At 36.7% G+C, this 25991-nt stretch overlaps 2 protein-coding genes across 3 annotated transcripts; both read right to left on the bottom strand.

Annotated features, from left to right (window-relative positions):
• Positions 1-184: 184 nt before the first annotated feature.
• On the bottom strand, positions 185-10708 carry LOC306888028 (U3 small nucleolar RNA-associated protein 4 homolog). Its single transcript, XM_079446123.1, has 17 exons — positions 10589-10708; positions 10099-10271; positions 9763-9951; positions 9005-9089; positions 8809-8898; positions 8499-8710; positions 7666-7837; positions 7466-7557; positions 7279-7375; positions 4582-4646; positions 4283-4405; positions 3955-4111; positions 1209-1315; positions 1026-1121; positions 739-924; positions 518-628; positions 185-429 (listed from the first exon to the last, which is right to left on the bottom strand). Exons 2-17 carry the CDS (start codon positions 10255-10257, stop codon positions 313-315), a joined length of 2058 nt encoding a protein of 685 aa, XP_079302249.1. The 5' UTR covers positions 10258-10271; positions 10589-10708; the 3' UTR covers positions 185-312.
• A 1602-nt stretch (positions 10709-12310) lies between these two features.
• On the bottom strand, positions 12311-24585 carry LOC306887981 (WAP four-disulfide core domain protein 1-like). 2 transcript variants are annotated; one of them, XM_079446059.1, is made up of 7 exons: positions 24117-24585; positions 16436-16631; positions 15882-15965; positions 13631-13771; positions 13366-13416; positions 13198-13261; positions 12311-13120 (listed from the first exon to the last, which is right to left on the bottom strand). In XM_079446059.1, exons 1-6 carry the CDS (start codon positions 24234-24236, stop codon positions 13203-13205), a joined length of 651 nt encoding a protein of 216 aa, XP_079302185.1. In that variant the 5' UTR covers positions 24237-24585; the 3' UTR covers positions 12311-13120; positions 13198-13202. The 2 variants fall into 2 exon arrangements, with proteins under 2 accessions (XP_079302185.1, XP_079302186.1); XM_079446060.1 differs by lacking the exon at positions 13366-13416 and having other exon boundaries at positions 12312-13120.
• Between the last annotated feature and the right edge of the window lie 1406 nt (positions 24586-25991).

Here is a 25991-nt window from a genome sequence, read left to right on the forward strand (position 1 = left end):
ATGACTGAAGGAACAATTTAGTAGATTCACTCACATAAGTTTTTGCACTTGCGTGTCTCACTCTTGAAACTGTATACGTGGATGTTCGGTCCTCTTAGACAAACAAAAGTTTTCTTCAAATTGTCAATGGATTATGTAGAGATTCTAGAGAAACTTATGTAGACAAAAGACCAACACAGCAGGTACAGTAAATATTTCTTTTTAATACTGTCACAGCAGTTTACATTGACGGAAACAGGGAACAATTTGCAGTCTCTTAATAAAAACACACTTCCACACTGAGGCCACACACAAACATGGAGAGGTTGATCCTTATGTGGCAAATTTCTTTTGTTTGATGGGTGCAGGCAACTGAGTGGCGACGTCCTTTAGAGGACGCTCAACCACCACAAGAGACTGATCCGACATCAGCTCAACACACAGGATATCCTAAAACACAGAAAGAGGGTAGTATAATAAACTTTTTATCCAGAACTTTAGGAAGAAAACAAAAAACGTGTATGTGGCTCACACACACCTTGAAGGTCTTGCAGATTTTAAAAGCATGGCTGTGAGATTTCCTCTGCTCCCCTGGGAGGCTCTTCAGAGTCAGCTGATTGTAGAACTGAGTTTTATCATCAGGCAGTGGCTAGAAAAGGAACAAACAAAATAAAAATGTATCAAATACATTATAAAAAATGTAGCTACCAACATTTGAAATATTAGGCTTTTAACCATGTAAACCAGCATCTGTCTCACCAGGCTTTGGTCAATGATGCAGAGCATGTACGTATCATGCAGGATAACATGAGATGGATTTTGTGGATTGAACATCACATTAAGACACGGTGTGTCTCTTTCCACCCAGAGGCGATGAAGGCCCTTCCTCTGCACCATTCTGCTCCAATCCGTGTACTGCTTCTGCTCTATGGAATACTCGCACATCTGTGGTGAACAAGAACACATGAGACTAAGAAATACAATCAAACCTACTTCGTCACCCTTACGCTATTCAATGGAGGTTGTCATAAAAGCTCAGTGATTACCTGTTGATCTGCATACATCATGAACAGGCAGTTTGTTGTTGGGTGAATGCCCATGGCGGTGACAGCAGAACTGTATACAGGAACTGTGCAATGAGCCTGAAACATATGAACTCGTTGTTAACCATCCATCTTCTGTCAAATATTTCTATAAGGTTATACAAACACTGTGGTCATATAACACACCTTCTGTGTCTGCAAGTTGTAGATGTGAACCTCGTGGTCACTGTTTGCAGAGGCCAACCATTTGCCATCCTCACTGGCAGCTAATAAGTGAATGGCCTGATGGGAACCTGGAGGAGGACAAACGATTTTTGCAAAGTTTTTGGATGAACTCTCTTATACTTTTGCATTTATTTGATCAAAATACAGCAAAATAGTAATAATGTGAAATGTTACCGCAACTTAAAATAACAGTTTAGTTTTCTATTTTAACATCATTACTCCAGTTTATGAAAACAGTTGTGTTGCTTAATATTTTTGGAAACTGTGATTCTTTTTAAATATTTTTTAGGATTCGTGAATTAATAAAAGTTCAAAAGAACAGCATTTATTTGAAATATAAATCTTTTGCAACATTACACATTTGCAACATTACATGCCTTTACTGGCATTTTCAATCAACTTAAAGGCGACCTATTATGCTCCTTTTTACAAGATGTAAAATAAGTCTCTGATATCCCCAGAGTGTGAATGTGAAGTTTTAGCTCAAAATACCCCACAGATAATTTTTTATAGCTTGTTAAAATTGCCACTTTTAGGGTATGAGCCAAAACGCTCTGTATTTAAGTATGCTGCTTTAATGCAAATGCTCCCGGAGAAGAGGGTGGAGCTTCAAAAGCTCCAGCTCCGCATTAGTAGTGGTGCTAGCCTTTGCAAATAAACATTTCACTATTAGTACAAGCCTGTTGTCTTTACAGAAAACATACTCGGTTTCAAAGTCAGTCATCTGATTGTACTGTGCATAATAAATTTGCGTTTATGAATTACCCAGACGGGGAGCACGGCGGGATAAAAATAACAACATAGCTGGTCTCATGGTGCATGGCATGCTTTCGCAAACTTTATAAGTCCCACTCGTGATTATGAGCTTAAACTCAAGCGATCGACTCGCATTGCTTTCATATGCAACTTTTAACCACCACATTCCTATTCACGATCATTCATGAAGACAGCACCAGTGAAAACAGACAGAGACAATGATAGATTTAGCATCATTAGCCTTACAGAGTGCCAAGAAGCTCTTTCAGAAGGGCGATTTGGAAAACAAACGTGTGATATTTACTTTGTCTGGCGCTGACTTTCACGCACAAAGTGTTGGTATTGATCCCTACACGTATTGGGGACTTTACAGATTTTTTTCCGGGACATTTCCTTAGACCAGGGTTTCCCAAAGTGGGGTTCGCGAAACCCTGGTGGTTCGTGAGGGAATTGCAGGGGCTTCATGAGTTGGTACATGGTTAGGGTGACCACCTGTCCCGCTTTGCGTTGTAGCCCTACCGCACAGCATTTTCACCCCTTATCCCGCATTGAGAAAATGCCCCGCATTTTTTAATTGTCATTAAGAAAACGTACAGACGTTCTTTTGCCTTTTTAAGAAAGCTTTTTATTTATTCTTTTTGCGACATAGTTTTCACGGAAAGTACGTGCAGACCTCATCAAGTGATCTAGCACTACAGACGGAAATGGTCGAGCGCACATGGAAACACACGATAATCTCCATTCATTTTAACCAATTAAAAACAAAATAAAAAAAATCGATACAACTTATTTTAATAGTTCGTTTAAGGCGGTTTCTATGGCGTTATTTTAATGACAACAGTCACATAATTGTAAAATCTTAAATGTATAAAAATAATTCTCTTTTTGGGAAATCCTTTATTAAAAAAATAGTGGAAAAAAGTTTTATTAATTATAAATTACAGTAATATGAATTTTTATAATTTGTTGAATGTAATAATAACAATATTGCAGTCGTGGCCTAATGTATAGAGAGTTGGACTTGTAACCTGAAGGTCGTGGGTTCGAGTCTCAGGTCCGGCAGGGATTGTAGGTGGGGGAAGTGAATAACCAACACTCTCTCCACCCTCAATACCACGACTGAGGTGAGACCCTTGAGCAAGGCACCGAACCCCCAACTGCTCCCCGGGCGCCACAGCATTGGCTGCCCACTGCTCCGGGTGTATGTTCACTACTGTGTGTACACTTGGATGGGTTAAATGCAGAGCACAAATTCCGAGTATGGGTCACCATACTTGGCCACACACCACTTCCCTTTCCTTTATTAATTAAATATTACTTTAAAAAAATAAATGTTTTTAAAAGTTAAACATGCAAATGTGCCATTAAATTATTGAAATATTTACTTAAAATCTCAGGGGGTACTTCAAGTAAATAATAAAATGTAATAAAATGTTTGAAAGCCCCTGCCTTAGACAAAGAAACTTGACCAGTGTCCACAGCGGCTCAGATGGAGGGAGTCTATGGAGACTCCTATGTTCGTTAGTGCATCCCAAAACACAACACTTGAAATGCCTCTTTGGCGCTGACATTGTTTATCTTCAGCAGCTACAGCAAATAATCAGTAATGGCGGAGGCGGACCACAGCTTCTCACTCAGGGCTGCGTCTATGCTTATAGGGCAGCGTCACGAATGGGCGGGACTTTTTCCCCTCGGTGACATGAACAGAGGGATAATCTGAAACGGCTCTTTTGGAGAGACCGTTTATGATTTTTTTTAGATTATAAAAAAACGAGTGGGTGGATTTTTGCCATTATAGCCTGGTTGTTTTTACACACTGCGGCCACACAATTGTTCAAACACCTTATAAAAGTGATTTTTGCATAATAGGTCCCCTTTAATGCATCCTTGGAAAATAAAGTATTAATTATAAAACTAACATTTTCACACCAAAACCCTATAGTCCTCTCACCTGACTTAGGTTTAAGGGTGCCCACAAACTTGCATCCTGCTTGGCTGAGAGAAACTAAGTGCACTGATGACTGTGTGGAGGCGGAAAACAAATGGGAGGAGTCTGAGGAGAAGCAAAGCTGATTGGCTGAGCTGAGTACCTTTGGAAGTTTGGATATCTGAAACAAGAGAAAAAAAACAATGTTGGTCTACTATTTAATCAGTTTTCATGGGGCCTTTATCTGAGGTCATCAGGTTCCTCAAAATTCAATGAAAATCTATGCATTTCTATAGCATGCTTCAAAAGCATGTAATGTGTTTTCATGCAGCCCTGTGGAAATCTACAGTACCTTGGTGATGCTGATGTTGTTATTGTCGCAGTGTAACCTGTAGAGCCGTAGACTGCTGGCTGTGGAGTACACAATCCATTCTCCACAGGGAGACACGGCACTGCAGCGAATATGATCCTCACCCTACAGATAAACATCACAGCTCAATCACTTCCTTCATTTCAGCAGCACCATGGATGTCACAACTCTCACCACATTCTGCATCAAGTTTTACAGATGACTTCTCAATATAGGTATTTTGTGAAATTATTTTAATCGATTTTTGTTTAAAACGGCAATTTTCAAAACAAGCACTGCACCTTCACTTTCAGATGAAGCAGCTTCTCTGGATTTCTTTTTACAGATAAACTGCTTCCTGGTATGCCTGACAAGAGAAGACCAATAGTTAACAACACAAAAGAAATGACGACATTTCATACAAAAGTCAACACAAGAAATTATGTTTTCAGTCAAAAGTCTAAGACAAGAAACTTGACTAAACTTGTTTCTCATTATTCTAAATATTCTCTCATTTAAAGGCTTATGCTTTTTCTGCTTGATATTAGTTTTCGAAAACATTCCAACATGAGTTGGACCAGAAATAAAAATGTTCAGTATGGGAATGTATAAAAGCATTCCAGAACGAATGTCATGAAGACAAAGACGACAAAGCTAAAAATGAACAAAGGCTGCTTTTATATAAAAAGTAAGTAAAGTCGTGACGTATTGTCAAGTATGGTGACCCATACTCGAAATTGGTGCTCTGCGTTTAACCCATCCAAGTGCACACACACTGCAGTGAGTAGTGAACAAATCCACACACACACACACACACACACACACCGTGAACACACACCCGGAGCAGTGGGCAGCCATGCTGCAGCGCCCGGGGAGCAATTGGGGGTTCGGTGCCTTGCTCAAGGGCACCTCAGTCGTGGTATTGAGGGTGGAGAGAGCGCTGGACATTCCCTCCCCCCACCTACAATTCCTGCCGGCCGGGGGCTCGAACTCGCAACCTTTCGATTACGAGTCCGACTCTCTAACCATTAGGCCACGACTTCCCCACTATCATATAATTTTATATGATAAAATTACAGCAAAAACAGCAATAATGTGAAATATTATTTACATGTAGTCATTTAGTAGATGCTTTTATCCAAAGCGACTTACAAAGGAGGACATTAGAAGCAATCAAAACCAACAAAAGAGCAACAACATGCAAGTGCTATTTGGTTAACCTAACGCAGTACACGTAGAAAGGTTTTAGTTTTTTAAAGAAAACGAGTAGATAGAATATAGAAAGAAACCTAGTGGGTTTTTTTTTTATAAGAAATAAGTAGATAGAATAGAAAAAAAAGCTAGTGTTAGTTTTACAAGAAAAGCTAGCAGTTAGAGAATAAATATGCAATTGATAGAGGGTCAAATGTGTGTTTTTTTTTGTTTTTTTTTTATAAAAAGAAGACAGATAGATAAAATAAAATGAGAATAGAGAGTGCTAGAGTCAGAGGGTCAAATAAAGATGGAAGAGATTAGTTTTTAGCCGTTTCTTGAAGATGGGCAAGGATTCAGCTGCTCAGATTGAGTTGGGCAGGTCATTCCACCAGATGGGAAGTTAATGAAAAAGTCTGTGAAAGTGATTTTGTGCCTCTTTGGGATGGCACAATAATGCGTCGTTCACTTGCAGAACGCAAGCTTCTAGAGGGCACATAAGTCTGAAGTAATGAATTTAGGTAAAGGGGTGCAGAGCCAGTGGTGGTTCTGTAGGCAAACATTAATGCCTTGAATTTAATGCGAGCAGCTATTGGTAGTCTGTGCAAATTGATGAATAGAGGCGTGACGTGCATTCTTTTCAGCACATTAATCTTGCAGCGGCATTTTGGATTAATTGTAGAGGTTTGATAGAGGCCAAGACAGTATTGCAATAGTCAAGTCTAGACAGAACAAGAGCCTGAACAAGGAGTTGTGTTGCATGTTCCGAGAGAAAGGGCCTGATCTTCTTAATATTGTATAATGCAAATCTGCAGGACCGGGCAGTTTTAGCAATGGGGTCTGAGAAATTCAGCTTATCAATCAATTATAACTCCAAGGTTTCTGGCTGTTTTTGAAGGAGTTATGGTTGATGAACCTAACTGGAAGGTGAAATTGTGATGAAGTGATGGGTTTGCTGAAACTACAACCAGTTCTGTCTTGTCTTGGCTAGGTTGAGTTGAAGGTGATGGTCCTTCATCCAGCAAGAAGTGTCTGTCAGACATGCTGAGATGCGAGCAGCTATCGTCGGATCATCAGGATGGAATGAGAGGTAGAGTTGAGTGTCATCAGCATAGCAGTGATATGAAAAGCCATGTTTCTGAATGGCAGAACCTAGTGATGCCATGTAGACAGAAAAAAGAAGTGGTCCAAGAACTGAGCCCTGAGGCACCCCAATAGCTATATGTTGCGACTTAGATACCTCACCTCTCCAAGATATCAAGATAGATCTCCAAGATATTAAAATAAAAATTTTATATTTTAATATATTATAAAACGCCATTTGTTCCTCTGATGGCAAAGCTGAATAACTCCAATCTTCAGTGTCATAGAGCCTTCAGAAGTAATTCTAATATGCTGATTTGGTGTTTAAGAAACATTTATTATGATAATTGTTGAAAACAACTACTTTAATTTTTATAATAATTTTTTTCAGGATTCCTTTATTAATGTTCAAAAGAACAGCATTTGAAATAAAAATCTTTTGTATCATTATAATTGTCTTGTAATAATAATAATAAATAACTGTCAGTTTTGATCAATTTACTGTGCCCTTGCTGAATAAAATCATTACTTCTCTCAGAATAAAAAAAAAAAAAAAAAAACTAACCCAGAAGGTTTGAATAGTAGTTTAATTTCCTTATTGCCATTTCATAACTTTTAATTACTTTACTATTTTTCTAAAATACTAATTGTAAAAAAATGATTAGGAGTTTCCAAACGTTTAACTGGTTTTCTATATCAAGGATCACACTGAATATCATCCTCACCTTTTCCTTCACTCTCTCCCAGTCTCCAGAGCTCCAGATGACCAGGGTACTGGAAAAGCATCAGGCCTGACTTCCTCGCACAGGACACCAGTCTCCTCTGCAATGCAACAGAGCACAAAAAGTCCCTCCCATTAAGAAAACATTACAAACATGCTGTCTATGTGAAAGTCACAATTTCACAACTCACGTGTGGAAAATGAATCATCCTCAAAGCCGAGGCCACTGACTTCACTTCGATCTTGTCCAATAAAGGTTTCACGACCAGCTGTGCATCCATACCTGAGACGAGAATGCTCTTTTAAACTATTTTAAACAAAAATACTTCAGTCATATGATGATTTGTGTGATGGAGGCAGCTCTGTTTGAATCGTCTAAGAATAAACTCACCTCCTGAAACCACAGCCGTCGTGATCTCCGCCACAGCTCTGATGTCATGCGTGTGGTTCTTAAATGTTCTGGTTCTGACCCATTCTTTATCATCCTTTCCCAAAACCATAGAGATGAACTGGAACTGTACCACAGATCCTTCTGATGTCCCGGCAACAAGGCTGTCCTCATTCTGTCATTCAAGAGGTACAATAAGATAAGATGTTATCCTGTTCGTATTCTTATAGTATGTCTTGTATTCTATTAAGAGAAAGATTTCAGGTTTGGAAAAGACACGAACACTACCATTCAAATGTTTGGGGTATTTAATTTTTTGAAATAAATTAACACTTTTATTCAACAAGGCCACATTAATCAAAGTTGGCAGTAAATGTTTTTAATGTTAAAAAGCATTCCTATTTCTGTTTTTAAACACGTTATTAATCAAAGATTCCTGAAAAAAAAGTAACATTGTTTCCACAAACATATTTAGCAGCACAACTTTTTTAACATTGATAATAATAAGAAATGTTTCTAGAGTAGTAAATCAGCATTTTAGAATGATTTCTGAAGGATAATTTGACACTGAAAACCGAAGTAATGGCTGCTGAGAATTCAGCTTTACCATCAGAGAAAATACATTACATTTAAAGTATATAAAAAAAAGAAAATTGTATAAACTAATAATATTTCACAGTTTTATTGTTTTTATAGTATTTTTGATCAAATAAATACAGCCTTTCTTTTAAAAACCTTAAAAAAATATCTTGACCCCAAAGTTTTGAGTAGTAGTGAATAAAGTCATAAATGTGAAACGGTAACATTTGCTCACAAACCTGCAGCATTTTTCTCACCTGAGAGACTGATAATGCCAGCACACCGCATTTTGTGACATCATGGCTTATGATTAGTGTACCAGTTTGATCATCCCACAATTTGACCATTCCCACAGAGTCTCCACTGATGACTGTCCCATTCGAGAGGTAGACCACACTCCACACCACGCACTCCTTGCTGCGGGATATCCCGACCCCTCTGTCAGCCAGCATCCTGTGTATAGAGTGGCCTAGAAAACATATTGATTACATAAATATTTTCAAGTTCTACTACTAACTCTACTTAACTGACTACAGTAATACATTCTGGAGGAATGACGCCGTTTACCTGTTTCTACATTAAATATCTGGATCATATCCATCATTCCAGCTGCTATTTTGGAGCCTGATGGGTGCCAGGACAGAGAGATGATGCGGCCTATGGAACAGGTAATCAGATGTTCAGTTTTTTTTGTTTTGTTTTTTAAATACAACAACAAATCATGACATTCATCATAAAGCTTCAAATATGGCCGCAATCTTACCTTTTTGCCTATCCAGATTCCTCTCAAATTGTATTTTGTCTTCATTCACCTCAAACAGTTTCACAGTTCCATCTTCACAACCAACCTACAAATGGTAAAAACACAAAAACTGAACAAACTTCTTTTTCTTAAGTACACTTTAGCATACATTTAAACAATACTTACGACTGGAATATAATTAACAAATGTACTTACAGTGGGGAAAAAAAATATTTGATTATTTGATCCCATGCTGATTTTGCCCACTGACAAAGAAACGATCAGTCTATAATTTTAATGGTAACACAAGGATGCGCTATTCTACGTGTATTTACACTTTGATTTGAACAAAAATAGCGTATATCGTGTTGCGGCTGATACAGAAGAGCATACGCAGTTTGCGTTCAGTGGATAATCTCTAAAATGCCGCTCAGGTGACGCGGAGAAACAGAGAGGAGACGAATTGTTGAAAAAAAAGTTATTTTTATTTTCTTTGAGTACAAAAAGTATTCTCATCGCATCATAAAATTCAAATTGAACCACCGATGGCAGATGGACTATCCTGACTATGCTCTTCATACTTTCCTGTGCCGTGACAGTGGTAATTACTTGGCAGTCAATGGGACAAACCTCCCGGTTTTCATATAAAATATCTTAATTTGTGTTCCGAAGACGAACACAGTTTTTACAGGTTTGGAACGACACAAAATTTTCATTTTGGGGTGGAGTAACCCTTTAACTGTGGCTGATTTTTGTTACTGTACGCATAGTAAACATACCGCTAAGTGTGTTCCTTGTTGATTGCCTGTAATAGCCCAGATTGGCCCTCCATATGCATCTATGGTGTATTTCACTTTCTGGTTTGTCAGGTCATACTCAGTTATTCCACCATTTAGTCCTGCACTGAACAGACGCTCCCCAACCCAGGACAGACCTTCAATCCCACACTGCTCTCTGCCAGGGATGATCTGTGGACACAGGAAATGCAATTAAACATCTTTAACAAACTGTCTGCTGGTCAAAAAACATTTGATCAATGTAGCTCTGGTCCCCAATACTAAGACAGAGCTGTCTTATGAGCATCAATTTGATAAATATGACTGAACGTAAGTTACCTTTTCTTGGAAAAATCTGTCTGAACGGTGGAAAACCTCCACTGATCCGTCAATCCTCGCCACTGCCATCCTTTCAGTATCTCGATTGAAAGCCAAGGCTCTTATTCCCGACGGCATGTAGTCAAAGAACCGAACCCGGTGAACTTTAAACTCCCCCATCGCTGATCTGAGATCTGTAGACATCATGAGAACATGGTTTTAGTCAAAGAGAGAAAGCTATTTTGTTCAAATAAGTTACTTGAATCAGTGCGTAACGTTACTGGTCACTACAGAGATCCTGAACGACATGAGGCTGCAAATGTAACTGTGTATACATCATAATTTGCTAATTTATTAGACAGTTCGACTAAGCGCCTCATGTTTTGGCTTGTCTCTGAAAATTAATGTCTAAAGTAATTAACTTAATTACTGATTTAGGTGGCACATACTTCATGCCGTATAATCCGAGAAGAACAGAATGCAAATATAAAATGTCAATCTCTTTCCTTACCTTATTTTCTTATTTATTATTCTCTTTAAGATGTTTTACCACTCAGAAGTAGCTCACACGTTGAGCTGCAAGACACACCACGTTGGTTACCCCTGACCCGGAACGGAAGCTTCTATCTACAAATTTCAAAATAAAGGTCTCGCACATAAAACTTAGCCCCAATGTGTATACTATCCATCCTAAATTCTATGTGATATTAGTCATTTTCATTACTATTTAGGGCAAATAGGGTGATAGTATGCACATTGGGACGCAGGGAAACATAATAGATATTGTTTCGATATTATATTAGTCCATTATTAGAAAAAAACAATAGAACCCTGCCCAAAAAGAATAAATAAAATAAATAAAAACATTTGATCAAATGTTTTATTTGGAATTACAAGGCTGTATATGCAGCACCAGTTTCAGATGTTTTGTTTTACTGACAGCTGTACTGTGGTTTGTCCCACTCGTCAGACTCGTATAGCTTATCAGAGAGCGGTAGAGTAAAACACAGACCTGCACAATGAGTAAACAACAACAACCACCACAGTTATTGATTGGAGCACCACAATAGAAAATGAAATGGATCTAATGGTTATAATGGGAATTGTATTGGTTTTAATGGAAACTATAATGTTGTCTACTGGTGATGGATTCTATTGGTGGGATGTTAAATCCTATTGGAAAAATGCCCAAAGCACACTACAAAACAGAATGTTGTAATGGTTTTACTGGAAAAAGCTAATGGTTTATAATGGAATTTTAATGGAAACCATTGGAATTTCTGTGATGTTTCATTTTTTTTTTTTAGCAGGGTAATTACAATGTAGCTACAATTTAATTACATAAATAGGGTTTAGAATTAGAATCAAAGTTAAGTGTGTGAGTGTAAAGATATAGAAACGTTAACTTGTTAACTGTATAACATTATTTGTTTTAACAATCCGTATGTATAATGTATTTAAACCACTTAACTTACAATTTTTTTTTTATAATAATTAATTAATAAAACAGATAAACAAAACGTGCCCTGGAGGTATAATATAAAAGTCAAAATACTCAGGTCTTTATATCTTTATAGCTCCCAAACTGTCCATGTACAGCCTTACTTCAGCAAAAACTTTTCAAAGCGATTTTGGCTTAAATAGACAAAACCTTAAATTCTTTAACAAATTTATGATTGTGAACTTTGGTCAAAAATAAAAGTAGCCTAAATCTTTTTCATGAACCAGTGAAGTTTAAAGGTACTTCCCATAAAAGAGAGAAAGGTCTTGAACACTAAGGCCCGGTTTCACAGACAGGGCTTAGACTAAGCCAGGATTAGGCCGTAGTTCAATTAGGACATATAAGTAATTTTTATAAACATGCTTAGAGAAACATTACTGGGGTGCATCTTGAGACAAAACAAAGGCACTGATATATTTTAAGATCAGTCAGTGCAAGTTTATTTCAGCTGAAACAGCTCAGACTTACATTTTAGTCTAGGACTAGGCTTAAGTCTTGTCTGTGGAACCGGGGGTAAATATTTTAATTAATAAATGTATAACAACAAAATAACTGAATAAAAGTGGTTTCATGAGAGTTATTACAGAAGATCCTATTTATACATTTCTATAAATAATGATTTGCCTGATAAAATCTGTTTATAAATTTAAAAGAAATTTCTTTCTTTAGCTAAGATCAAACATAGCAGTACCATGGATATGGTTTAAAGAATAAAAAAATAAATAAAAACATTTGATCAAATGTTTTATTTGGAATTACAAGGCTGTATATGCAGCACCAGTTTCAGATGTTTCGTTTTACTGAAAGCTTTACTGTGGTTTGTCCCACTCGTCAGACTCGTATAGCTTATCAGAGAGCGGTAGAGTAAAACACAGACCTGCACAATGAGTAAACAACAACAACCACCACAGTTATTGATTGGAGCACCATGTGAAAAACAAATAGCTTGCTGTGATAGAGCACAGCTGGAATTTAGCTGTTGCCTGGTTATGGTGAGCTAGTTGAGGCAAGCACCTAAACACATGACATGAAACACATTAAAAACTTCAAAGGAGAAACATAATTGTGTGGTATGGAATTTAAGTCTTTATGAAGCATTTCTGTACCAAAATTTAAATCCACACAGTAACTGAGAGACGTTAGTATACATTTACTGTCTATAGTATACATTTACATTTATCTGTTTTTGGTGTTTAAAGTGAAAAACGTTCAGACTCAGCAGCATAAAAATCACACGAAATATCTTCCTCACATATAGTTAATTCTGCTTTTTACCCAAAGTAGGCATATGTAGAAGGCATATTATTGTATAAGTTCTTTGATACTTTCTGTAGTTTGTTTTTGGCTTTTATAAGAGGTAGGAAATTTTAGCTTTGCATTTCTGTCACTCCACTTTAAGCACCTAAGAAAAAGAGCACCGGATTTGAACCAATCTCTGGTTTAAGCTGAAGAGAGGCTTGTGCAGTTCTGTTGGATTTGATGGTTGGGGTTCAGGTATAAGGGTCAGCGGTTACTGGTTACTTCAGTCCTCCAAAATCGAACCTAAATGAGAAAAAAGTGTCTCTATTAATACATTAAATCACAAAAAAGTTGGGATTCAGTGGTGAAACTCAACTCACCTGTCTCAGCCCAAATGCTTGTGCTGATGTTTCTCATAGCTCACTGCATTGTTGGAGTTACTTCCTGAAGAATAAAGATTAAATTCATTGTCATTCTATTAATAATGGCTGCTTTATTCTTCCCTTTCCTACAGCTGAAACACAAAATAAATTGGTGGTCGTACTAACCTAAATAATCCTTGTAATCTTTGAAGGACTTGTGTCTCAGGCTACGTCCATCTAGAGGGAGAACAGTTGAATGTGTTGAATATTTTTATATAAATATAGTAATCATGCAATCTACTGTTGAATGTATGAATGTAATCTTGCTTAGATGTTTTCTGAAACAATGTTTATAACCACCATACTATATAACCTACGCAATGCATAATGTGTGAGTGGATGGCGTGATGGATGTATGAATGAAAGTTTGGATGAAGGAGCCCCTTCAGACCTGAGTTTCCACGCTGTTTGATGCACTGGCCTCGGTTGGGGATACCAGCTGAGGGGTTTCCCGGGTTGATGATGTGGCACTCGTAACCAGTTGGGCAGAGCAAAGGCTCATCTCCATCCTCTGTGGTGCTGCAGGCCTCAGCTACACATAAAGACAGCCAAGCAAGTTACTGGTGTGTTCCACTATGTGCATCTATGTTCAAGCAAGCTACTAGTGTGTTCTGATACACAATATCATTTATTGGTTTGCGCGCCAGAATGTTTTATTGCAGGGAAAGCATGTAATCCTTGTTTTTTCATACTTGATTTAGTAATAATAGTAAAACCAACTACAGATGGCAGTGTTGGACTAAGTTAACGATGTCCTTACTACCTTTCTGGGCCTTGAATGGGGCAGTAGTGTTGCTGTCTATGCAGGGTCAGAAAGCTCTCAGATTTCATCAAAAATATCTTAACTTGTGTTTCAAAGATGAATGAAGGTCTTACGTGTTTTGAATGACAAGAGGGTGAGTAATTAATGACTGAATTGTCATTTTTGGGTAAACTATCCCTTTAAGTAACAATAGTGAGGGGTCAAGGTTGTGCTGGTCAGCATAGACCAGTTAGACCATTCTGGATAGTTTTCTCCATGTATTATACAGTCAAACCAAAATTTATTCAGACACCTTCAACATTTCTCACATTATAACAGTTTATGCTATAGTTTAGAAAACGGTAATAAAATATGACAAGAACTCAGAGTTAAACTGTGTTGGAACAATTTCATCTTGTCAGATAGCTTTGATAGAAAGGTATGTAATGAATTTGGTTGAATAGCTGTCAGTTGTTAAATTTAACTACACTATTAGATAATACCAATTTAGGCCAACCAATTACCAAGCAATGCTTAATTTTGTTCAGTCTGGTGTGGAAAAAGGTCGCATTAGCAATTAAAGAAAAAAAAACACTTAAGCAAAACATGGTCAGGTCAAAGTGTCTGAATAATTTTTGGTCTCAAATTTTTATAAATTTTACCGGTAGTCCACTGTATGAAGAATTTGTGTGTATAATATGTTTACTTTATTTTGCTATTCTCATTTACATAAATTAACTATAGTGCCCTGCACCTGCTAGTGGAAAAAAAAAACATAAAAAAATATTTCTGGTGTCTGAATAATTTTTGGTTTGACTGTATATATTTGTAAGTCCGTGAGAAGAAGGATTTAAAATATTAATATTTAAATAACTTAACAACATTTAAATAATTAACAGTCAGTTTATGAAGAGCAGTTCAGATTTCTCTGTTGGAGGCTAAGGGTCACATAACATGCAGATAAGCAAATAACATATTTACATATTATAAAATACTTTACTTTTAATTATATATATATATATATATATAGTTTTATTTTGATTGTTTCTATTTGTCTTTGATGATACATTATATTTTTATGATTTAAGTAATGATTTGCTTTTCATGAAACCTCCAGCAGTTCCCTCACACACCCCCAGGATTTCACGAAGCCCAGTTTGGATAACGTTAATACATTATAATATAATGAAATATTTGCGATTTGTCAGAATATGTGGCTACTTTTAACCTGCTGTCTATGAAGAAAGATACGTTTTGCTGCCAGATGTAGGTGTCGTTACAACTTCTACTAGAAAGAGTCAAATGGATCATGCTAACCAGACAAACCTGGCAGGATTGTTATACTAATGAAGAGCCTGGGACTGTGTGCGTTCTTGTGGTGCCATCAGCCAATCAGCATTGTCATGAAGTGTCAGTGTGCCAATGCTAACTACTATATACATCCTCAGTGCTAATTTAGACTGCTGACTGCAGAGATTAAATGTATAATAATTTCAAGATAATTGCTTATTTTTGATAGATTTTTTGGATATGAACAAGCCTCAGGGTAGTTGGGGTTGCTCCAAGTACAATTTTGATGGGAATGAAAACAACACTGTGAGGGATAGAAGTACAGTCTGTTCAAGGGATTGAACATACCAATTCTATTAACTGTATTGAAGACTTTCAGTACACAAAACTCCAGAAAACAGCTTTGAAAGCTGTTCCATGTGATCTAGGACATTTACACAGCACATGCCATTGTAAATACTGTAAATCTATCCCTCAAAGCCTTGTTTTCATTTGTGGAAAAGTCAATGTGGTGTCTACCATGACTAAGGTCTATTAAGGGTTTTTATTATTGCTCCAAACAACATTTAATGGTGAGTCAGCATTCAATCATTGATTAATCGATACCCACCCTGCAGAACTTCTTCTGGTCCATCTAACAGCCAGCCGTTCCCTCCTAACCACCGCGGCTTGGGCTGCACCAACCAGTCCAGCACTGAGCAATAAGAAATCAATACACAATATCAGTATGGCTAAATGTACAGGTGCATCTCAAAAAATGTGAATATTGTGAAAAAGTAAAAAAAAATTTTGGTAACATTTCAAAAAGTGAAACTTTCATATATTCTAGATTCATTACATGTAAAGTAAAACATTTCAAAAGTTTTTTTGTTTTAATTTTGGTGATTAGAGCTTACAGCTCATGAAAGTAATGAATCTGAAATATATGAAAGTTTCACTTTTTGAAATAATTTACAAGAATTTGTTTTATGATATTCAAATTTTTTTAGATGCACCTGTACTCATGATTCACTGTATACACATCCAGCTGAGTAACTCACACCTCATGAGAGGATCAATTCATTTTAAAATCCATTAGCACTATGCCTTGTAGTCATGCAAAAGCGGATATGTGTGTCTGTTGCTTATAATGATTTCGGAGCAGATCATGGTGTGTTTTCTCACCGGGTGGAGGTTGCACTGACTCCAGGCAGGCGTAGATGCAGCCATTGTAACAGCACCGTTTGTGTCTCTCACACTCAGAATCGGACCGGCATCCCGGCACCTCACAGGCTCGCTCAGGCAGCATCTGCGGTGGCGGAGGACAGCGGTCGTTCTTCTGGTGCTGAGCGGTCTGAGGGTGGTTGGGGTACTCGTAGTCCTGAGAGATTGATAGACAATATACATAAGCAAATATTGTCATAAATTTTTTATGTTTTTGAAAGAAGAGTAATATTGTGAGTTTGTGACAAATTATTATAATTTAAAGGAGACATATTATGCTCCTTTTTACAATATGTAATATAAGTCAGGTGTCCCCAAAATGCATCTGTGAAGTTTCAGCTCAAAATACCCCACAGATATTTTATTATATAATTTTGAAAATGCCTATTTTAAGTGGAAGCAGAAACACGCTGTATTAGAGCATGTCTCTTTTAATGCAAATGAGCTGTTGCTCCCCGACCCCTTTTCCAGAATAGAGCTGTGCCATTACAGATTGTACCTGCTAAAAAACATATGTTTTGGTTCTGATTATCATGTTTATCGCACTGAAATCATGCGTTTTAAACCATATTAGTTTAAACTTCTTATATACGGTTTTCTGAGTGCACACATCTGAAGCACACGTACAGAAAGCAGCTGTCACAGGCATGTGAGTACTAAACTTTTTCATTCACACACAAGTTTACGTGTTTTGTGCTCGTCTGTGCAGCCAAAGGCAGAACAGTTAGCATGTTTTGCAAAAATGTTCGCCATGGCATAAGAACTGCTACAGCATTGTTGCTTGTGAAATCAAAATGTGGGTGGAAATTTACAGATTAAGGGCCGGTAATATTATAATGAGGTCCCTTTGCAACGTCACTAGGGGAGCGAAATTAGACGCGCTCGTTTTTTCAGACGCTTGCAGAAAAAAGCTTACCAAAACAAAGTTACTGGGTTAATCTTTTTCACGTTTCCTTGGTTGGTACATGCACCGGGAACCTGTTTATAGCACTTAAAACCTGGAAAAGTCAGATTTTCATGATATGTCACCTTTACAATAACTTACTTTCTGAACATAAATTTAAAATGCTGATTTGGTGCTCAAGAAATGTCCTATTTGAATTTTTTTTATTATTATAATTTTATTTAGCAAGGATGCATTAAATAGAAAGCACATTTATATTGTTACAAAAAAAATAAATATATATATATATATATATTTATATGGTTTTCAATATTGATAATAATAAGAACTGATATTAATAATTATTCACCAAATCAGCATGTTAGAATTATTTCTGAGGGATCATGTGACCCTTAAGACTGGAGTCATGCCTTCTGAAAAATTGACTTTGCCATCACAAGAATAAATGTCATTTTAAAATATATTCAAATATTTTTTTTAAATTGTAATAATATTTCACAATATTACTGTTTTACTGTGACTTTGATAAAAATTGCAGTCTTGGTAAGTATAAGAGAAAACATTTAAAAATCTTCATTAGTCCAATCTTTTGTCCACTGGTGTGTGTTATGTATATTCAATTCAATTTAATTCAAGTTTATTTGTATAGCGCTTTTCACGATACAAACCGTGTATATATATATATATTTAGGAATAGGTTATTAGTGGTGACTATGGCAGAAATGTACAGTAAAAATATATCATTTTGTACAGTAAAAATATATTATTTCAAAGCTTCCACTAAGCAAACAAAAACAAACAAACTTGTATTTTACTAAATAATCTGCCTAATCAAGTCACGTAGCATCAGTTTCAAGTTCCTTGGAAGATCTGTCTGATATAGAGGTTCCCTGGATGACATTTTGCATCTATAATAGCCTGTGACACGGTTTTCTCTGATTTAGCACTGTTATTATAACGGGTACACAGTTCAGGAACATAATACCTCTCACAGAGATGCTTGGTTAGAAAAAAAAAGGGTTTTCATCCAAGTCTGGGCCGTTCTTCCTCCCATGGGTTCTTCAATGGGCTCATAGATCTGCCTGAGCCAGGTTTCAGTTTGCACTAGAGGTACTGTTTAGGGGTGCATTTCGTTCTGAGAGACCGCCTCCATTCTCTCGCTCTTGCTTTTATTTTTACATTTCAACACTACTTCAGCTCATCACTTCTCTTGCTACCCTGGCCAAGCGTATACTAAACTGCTGTTGAAACTCCAGACCAGAGCTGTTTAGAATGCAGACACGCATCAGCTGGTATTCAGCAATTCATTCTTCTCCACAGAGCCTTTTATTAGGGCCCAAGTCGAAATGTGTCTGTGATTTTGTTTACTAATTAAATTACGGGTTTGTGAACTGCATGCATCTTAAAAACTCAGCATGTTCACTTGGCAAGTCTGGAGCTTTGCTTTCGAACTGTTAAAATAAAAGCAAATGTCTGGCATAAGCCCATTGTGGTTGTTTTTGCAATTAGGCTAGATTCAATTTTATTGTCTTTTTACAATCTACAAGAAAAATTAAATACAGTTATCATTTAATATATACACTACCACTTAAAAGTTACTAAAACCTTACCAAAAGTGAAGTTAGTAAGATTTTTGAAATAAGTCTCTTTTGCTCACACAAAGGCTGCATTTATTTGATCAAAAATACAGAAAAGAACAGTAATATTGTGAAATATTATTACAATTCAAAATAAATTGTTTTCTATTTTAATATATTTTAAAATGTCATTTATTCCTGTGATGGAAAAGCTTCATTACTCCAGTCTATAATGTTACATGATCCTTCAGAAATCATTGTAATATGCTGATTTGCTGTATGAAGATATTTTGTCAATTTCCTACAAAAACAAAATATATATATCAAAACTTAATTTTCGTTTAGTAATATGCACTGCTAAGGACTTCAATTGGACAACTTTAAAGGCGATTTTCTCAATATTTAGATTTATTTGCACCCTCAGATTCCAGATATTCATATAGTTGTATCTCTGACAAATAGTGTCCTATTCTAACAAACCATACATCAATGGAAAGTGCATTCATTCAGCTTAAATCTCAATTTCAATAAATTGACCCTTATGACTGGTTTTGGGGTCCAATGCCACATATATATAAACCTGTCTTTCTTTGATACCTTCATGGATGTATCTATTGAAGTTTAGATCAATATTTTATGATTTCTGACTGCCATCAACATGACAGTTATTCAGCATGCTGTTTTACCAGTGCTGACAATAAAAATATCAGTGACTGTTAAGATCAGTCTGCCTTTGCTTATCTAACATACAGATTATATTTTCCCAAGTGTCTCTGGATGAGGCAGAGAGGAAGTGGTAGTGTGCTCTTCCTGTCTGGAATAGGTCCCCTGATGCTGCGCTGTTTCTGCTTATCTCTCCTAGATCCTCTGTTCCTGCATAGAAGATATCAGTAGCTTATGTAACAGTTTGTTCCAGTCCTCTGATTGTTGATCAGGCAACAATACTGATACTTCTATTAACAGCAAAGGAACTGATTTTACTGTGTTTTAACACACATGTAAGCAACATACTGTAAAAGAGATCTATACAGAGTGTGGACCCAAAATATACTAGATTTTACTCATTTTTTCTTTCATGTTTGGTGAAAAATGCCTGCACATTTAACTAAGAGCAGCTTGGGTTAAGAACTGCAAAATTACACTCCCTCACCCTCCAAGGAGCCACAAAATATCCTTCATTTCCCATTTATATGCTCCACCCTGTTACTGCTCTACATCCTTCAGGTTCACTGACTTGAGGCCCCTATTAGTATGGACAATAAGATTTGAACTAAATACATTTTGACATACTTAGCACTCTGTAGTGTGGTCCTCCAAGCAATCATTAAGATAATTACGAGAGGAAAACTAAATAGCCCCCTTTCCTCTCTCTCTCTCTCCAAGTTCCACCAGTGAGCTGTGATTTAAGTCTAGACGTCTGCACGTTCATTTCCTGCCGAGTTCTGGGTATTTTACAGCTTTTTAGGTGCTTCGGTGGCTTGGCTCAGTCTTAAGTGAGTGGAGCGAGTAGTACGAGACTTGTAGATGATTGACAGATCCAAAGATGGGAACAGAAAGCTTGATGAGGGGCAGGATGAAGGTCATTCATTTCAGTGTTTCACCTCTTTTCCTGATAAACGCTGATAAATTATGATAATCCCTGAACTCTTTGAAGAAATGTAGCAACCCCTTTGTTTCGAGCTACCTCAATATTGACATGCAATGAGGTTAGCAAACTATATTTGTTAGAAACATTATTTTCCTTTCCCTTAAATTAATTGTAATAGGCGTTGTTTAAATTAATGGTAATGTGCATCGTGTAGTGTCAATCAGACACAAATTCAATCTTTAGAAATAAGTCTTTAATGAAACATTCATGTATTTTATCTAAACATTACAAAAGAAATGTGTTATATCTATGTGTTGTTAAACATGGTCTCCTCAGCTGACTGGGATTACTGTTGAACTCTCTGTGAAACAGAACACATGACTGCTGTTCAACTGCTTTAGCCTGATCTCATGTTGGATATTAGCTAGAGCTGAAACACCACAATACTCAAATGCTTCCCTAAGAACCAATACTGTAACTTTTGGTAAAAATTCTTACTTTTGGTCATATTTTATCACACCCGAAGTTTTACAGAACTCTCCCCATCTGCCCCGTCTCTCAAGTAATGCTAGAAAGCTTTAATAATTTTTGTAAATCAGTTTGTTTGTACAGTTCATTTAAATAAACAATTTGTTGATCAAATAAATGATTCACAGATTCATTTTAAATCTCTGTCTTTTCGTAACAAAATAGTTAATGCTGCTGTGCTGTTCATGTTTTACTCAGTTATAAAAAATTATTGTGTTTTGTAGTTTTATTAGTTATTTACTATCATTGGAATCATTTTATGTTTTTGAAAGAAGTCACTTACGTTCACCAAGTCAGCATTTATTTATTTAAAATACAGTGACAACTGCTATATTATGAAGTATTATTACAATTTAAAATAACTGCTTTCTATTTTGATATATTTTTAAAACCTACTGACCCCAAGTCTTGTACAGTATTGAATAAATTCTTATCTATTCTATTTATGTAGATATTTCTTGCATTTTTGTTCTCTGTCACAACAATTTAGATTGTTCTTCTGCCACATAAATATTTCTCTGAATATGAAATATTTAATTTCATATGATAATAATAGATATATAAAGATATTGACTCCCTAAATGGCTTCCATGTAGTACATTTTTGTTAGTTAGTAGCTTGAAGCTTGGTAAACTACAGTTTTAAATGAGGTTCTTTAACACTGGATGAAGTTTCTTATAAGTGTCAGGGTGTTAATTGAATAATTTCAAGCAGCAAATTAAAGTTTAATATCTTACAAAAGTTATTTACGGTTCAAAACATTAACACTATCCAGATTTAAATAACCTACCATGAAATTTAGACTTGATTTAGAGTCTATGAGCAAATACAACCTGAAAGAAGATGACAGACACCTCACATCACCTCAGGAGGTTGTTGACAAGTAGCTCTAACACATCTGTCATCATCTCTGTCAGCTTTTAAAGCATTCTCCCTTGGCTTGTTAGTCATCACTGTGCTCAGAGATTGACGAGGTTGTGAGGGTACAGCCGAGCTGAGATGACCCCTCACATGCCTTTACTTGTTCTGCAGAAAAAAGCTTTTTGTGACGACTATCTATACAAAGATCAATGAGAAATATTTAGCTTTATAACCATACCTTTGTACTTTAGCAACGCAAACCCTCATGGATCGATTACACTGTGATTCTGAGGTATTCATGAAAGCCTGAAATGCTCAGCCACAAGCATTTTTACCAAACACAAATGCTTTGAAAGGATAAACAGTCCATGGTTCGCAGTCACGAGTGAGCTGGAAGCCAGTTGGACCAGGATGGCTTTTGGACCGCTTCAGGCCCACCCAGAAAATCCAGCTCAGCAGAATGCTGGCTCAAACCCACCTTCTCTCTCCCACAACAATACTGTTACAAAACGCTGAAAGTGAGGCACAGCTCACCTACTTCTCTGACTCCTGTTATTGCGTTTTTCTAAGAGAGGTCACATCAGTGGAATGATCTCAATTACCCTCAATGTGAACCTAATTATGATTTATTGCTATAACAGCACTGTACTGTGTGTCTATCCATGCATCATCAGTTCTCACCAATGACACCGCTGAAAGAGAGTGAGAAAGAGAGACAGCTACGGAAGGAAGCACATGTTACTTGTCATAATGTCAAACTGAAAGAAAAATTAATCAATTGAAAATGAGTATGAAATGATTTGTAAGGACAAAACCAGAAATATGTACGTATGATAATGTAACAGAGAGGTTACTTTGGGCACGGTCCATTTCCTGTGGCATGTGAATGGATTTGTTTGTAAAGCTTGTCAATCTCCAATTCCCAGTAGAGCCGTAATCAGAATGACACTGGAACTCAGTCAGTTGGGAAGGGATATCTATTTGGTGCAAATTCCATCTTGCCATCCCTTGTTAATTGTTATCAATCAAACCAACGCTTATCAGGACTAATGAGCAGAAGCCCAGAAACTTCCCGCCTGAAATCCCTCTGCCTCTGTTGCGCGCACACACACACACTACATACTGTTCATCTGAGTATTCAGCCGTAACCACAGCAACTCCACTGGAGTCACAGAGACACAGTGTATTCATTACGTTTTTTTCACTGTATAATGGACCTAAAAACTCTTAAAGGCTCACAGATGCCAACCCCTGCCAACACTGCCTTCACTAACAACAAAGAGCCAAAGAGTGCCATGGTATGACCATTTTCCTGCTCAAGTGTACATCAGATATCATTTTAGAGTGCATATCTGCATGCTAAATTCTTTTTATAGCATATTTGCTGCATATGGTAATCTGAAAATAAAATCTTGAAAATGTATAAAAACAAATAAACAAACAAACAACCATGTGAAAATGGCACCATGGTAATTACATGCAATGGTATTCTTTGAAGTACCATGATCAAAATATTATAGTACATTAATATAGCCGAACATGGTACCATGGTAGTATATAATAAAAAAATAATACTATACACTACAATTCAATGCTTTTTTATTATTATTAATACTTATATTCAACAAACATTCATTAAATTGATCAAAAGTTACAATATTACAAAAGATTTCTATTTTAAATAAATGCTGTTATTTTGAACTTTCTATTCATTAATGAATCCTAAAGAAAATTATATCATAGTTTCATCAACATTTTTAAGCAGCAAAACCGGACTGATAATAAAAATGAATGTTTCTTGAGCAGCAAATTAGCATTTTAAAATGATTTCAGAATAATCGTGTGACACTAAAGACTGGAGAAATTATGCTGAAAATTGCTTAAATTTTTTTTATTTATAATAGTTATTTTAAATTGTAATAATATTTCACAATATTACTATTATACTTTATTTTTGATCAAATAAATGCAGCCTAAGTGAGCATAAAATGCTTCTTTCAAAAATATTTAAAAATGGTACCAACTCCAAAGTTTTGAACAGTAGTCTACATTTCTTCCACTCAAAGAAATAGATTTTAATTTCAAGAAAGTGACCGCTTATCAAATAATTACAGCCTTGCTGAGCTTAAGAGGCCTCTGGTGTCCAACACACGCACGCACACACCACACACATTGAATCCTTACCTTCTGGTTGAGCCCCCTCTTCCTGATCAGGCGTGCATTCCCTGAACCAGATGCCAACAGCAGAAAGAAACAGGCCAGAAGAACCGGCAAAAACCCAGTCCGGATCTGACAGCCCAGCATGGTGCCGCTTTTTCAGCCTGACTGTCCTTCTTCTTCTCTCCCAGCAATCCTCAAATTTTTGAAGTTGTTCCGTTGAAGGTGCCTATGTTGTGGCTTCCTCCAGCATGTATGTGCTTAAGGTGTCTCTGTCCTGTTGCTGTTACATAAATTCCTCTACAGGAGAGTTTCCAGAGCCATAAAGAGGACAAAAGCTGGAGAAATAAACACATAAACAACACAACAAAAGGAGAAGTGAGTGGAGGAGAAGTCAAAGAAAAAGAAAGAGAAAAAGAGACAGCTGTCTATGCATCGGTTATTCTGAGGAGAGGGTTAAATGTGTCTACTGGCACAAAAAGCACATGGTTACTCTGAGAGAGGGAGGGAGGGAGGGAATGAGAAGAGAGGGAGGGAAAGAGGAGGACGAAAAGACAAAGTTAGGGGAATGAGATTTTCTTACACTTCCTTTGGCCAGGCATCTTTATCAAGTAATTTTATGACAAACTTGTGTCTTCATCTGGAAAATACATCTGTGAAGTAGGCTTATGCAAAAAAATAAATAAAATAAACAGTAGAAAATCTCATATTTCACATATTTACTTGTCTTAAGAAAAAAATTATTCCTAGCACAATTATCCTGAGGTTTCCCTGCAGTCTGTGAGTGTGTGTGCTGATTTGCATGGACTAAAACAGACCGGGTGAACAAACAGAAAGAATGAAAGCATGTGGTGAATTCTGAGGAAGGGGCCACCAGTCTTTGAAAATTCACGTTCCCTCCTAAAGTAGGACATCCCGCCTCGAGCCCCACACTCTCTGAACCCTTCTGCACCCCTGCTGCAGGGACTGAAAAAAACGAAGGAATGCCAAGTCACCACTACTTTTACTGGACAAAGACACCTGTGAAAATGTCAGGGTTTAGACGAAATAGGCTATATATTCACTGGAAAAAAAATTATTCAAGAAATTTCATTATATCCCATAGGTAAATATACCTGGTTATTAAAAAAAAAGTAATAGCATCACAACTTGTGTCTGTTAATATTCTCATATTACAGATTGATGTTTTCTATTAAAATGAATGCAACAGTTACAAAAGGGGTGGTTGATTGCGATTTCACTTTTTTAACGTTAGTTAGTGTGTAATGTTGCTGTTTGATCATAACCAATATCTGCAAAGTTAGACACTGAAAGTTCAATGCAAACAGAGATATCTTTTAAAATTTTGGCAGTTTAATGCCTACAAAAACGACTGGTAAGGGACTACAACGAGTTACTTCCCAGGTCCGATACCTCACAAACCCAGATAAACCCCTCCCCCGTGAACGAGGCCATGCTGCACTGCTTTAGAGAAGAGGAAGAGAAAACAAGGGGTGCACGTAAAAATCTATTCATATATGAATCACGATTCTGTCTTCTAACGATTCTAATGGATTCGCAAGTTTCAAAGTCATATGTTTTAAAGCAGTGGTTCTTAATACTGTTCCTCGCATCGCCCTGCTCTGCATCTCTCTCTCATTCAGATCGTCAGATCAGCTCCAACAAACTGATCCAATTATACAGTTATTTTCACATAGCTATGAGAAGCGTACATGGACGCGCGTGCAGTTGCCGTGCTGTATTAAGGCTTTAATTATGATTAAACCGTATGTTAAAAACTAACAGAAGCAGTAGCACTTACAAATAACAGCGTATCTAAAAGTATGATCCAACAACAAACAAAAAAAACAACAACATATAGAAGTGGTTTAGCGAATCACGACACACTGAACCAGCTAACCA

This window comes from Barbus barbus (assembly GCF_936440315.1).
Source record: "Barbus barbus genome assembly, chromosome: 22".
NCBI lineage: Eukaryota > Metazoa > Chordata > Actinopteri > Cypriniformes > Cyprinidae > Barbus > Barbus barbus.

Bases quoted from the DNA above. Each gene is read 5' to 3' on its own strand.
- LOC306887981 (XM_079446059.1), bottom strand. From the start codon at position 24,236: ATGCTGGGCTGTCAGATCCGGACTGGGTTTTTGCCGGTTCTTCTGGCC. The intron at 13,772-15,881 runs GTGGGTATCGAT...CTTTATGTGTAG, and splicing joins ACCAGAAGAAGTTCTGCAGG to CTGAGGCCTGCAGCACCACA. The intron at 13,262-13,365 runs GTTAGTACGACC...TTTATTCTTCAG, and splicing joins AGATTACAAGGATTATTTAG to GAAGTAACTCCAACAATGCA.
- LOC306888028 (XM_079446123.1), bottom strand. From the start codon at position 10,257: ATGGGGGAGTTTAAAGTTCACCGGGTTCGGTTCTTTGACTACATGCCG. The intron at 4,647-7,278 runs GTGAGGATGATA...TTCTCTTGTCAG, and splicing joins GGGAGAGAGTGAAGGAAAAG to GCATACCAGGAAGCAGTTTA. The intron at 430-517 runs GTGTGTGTGAGC...TCTGTGTTTTAG, and splicing joins AAATCTGCAAGACCTTCAAG to GATATCCTGTGTGTTGAGCT.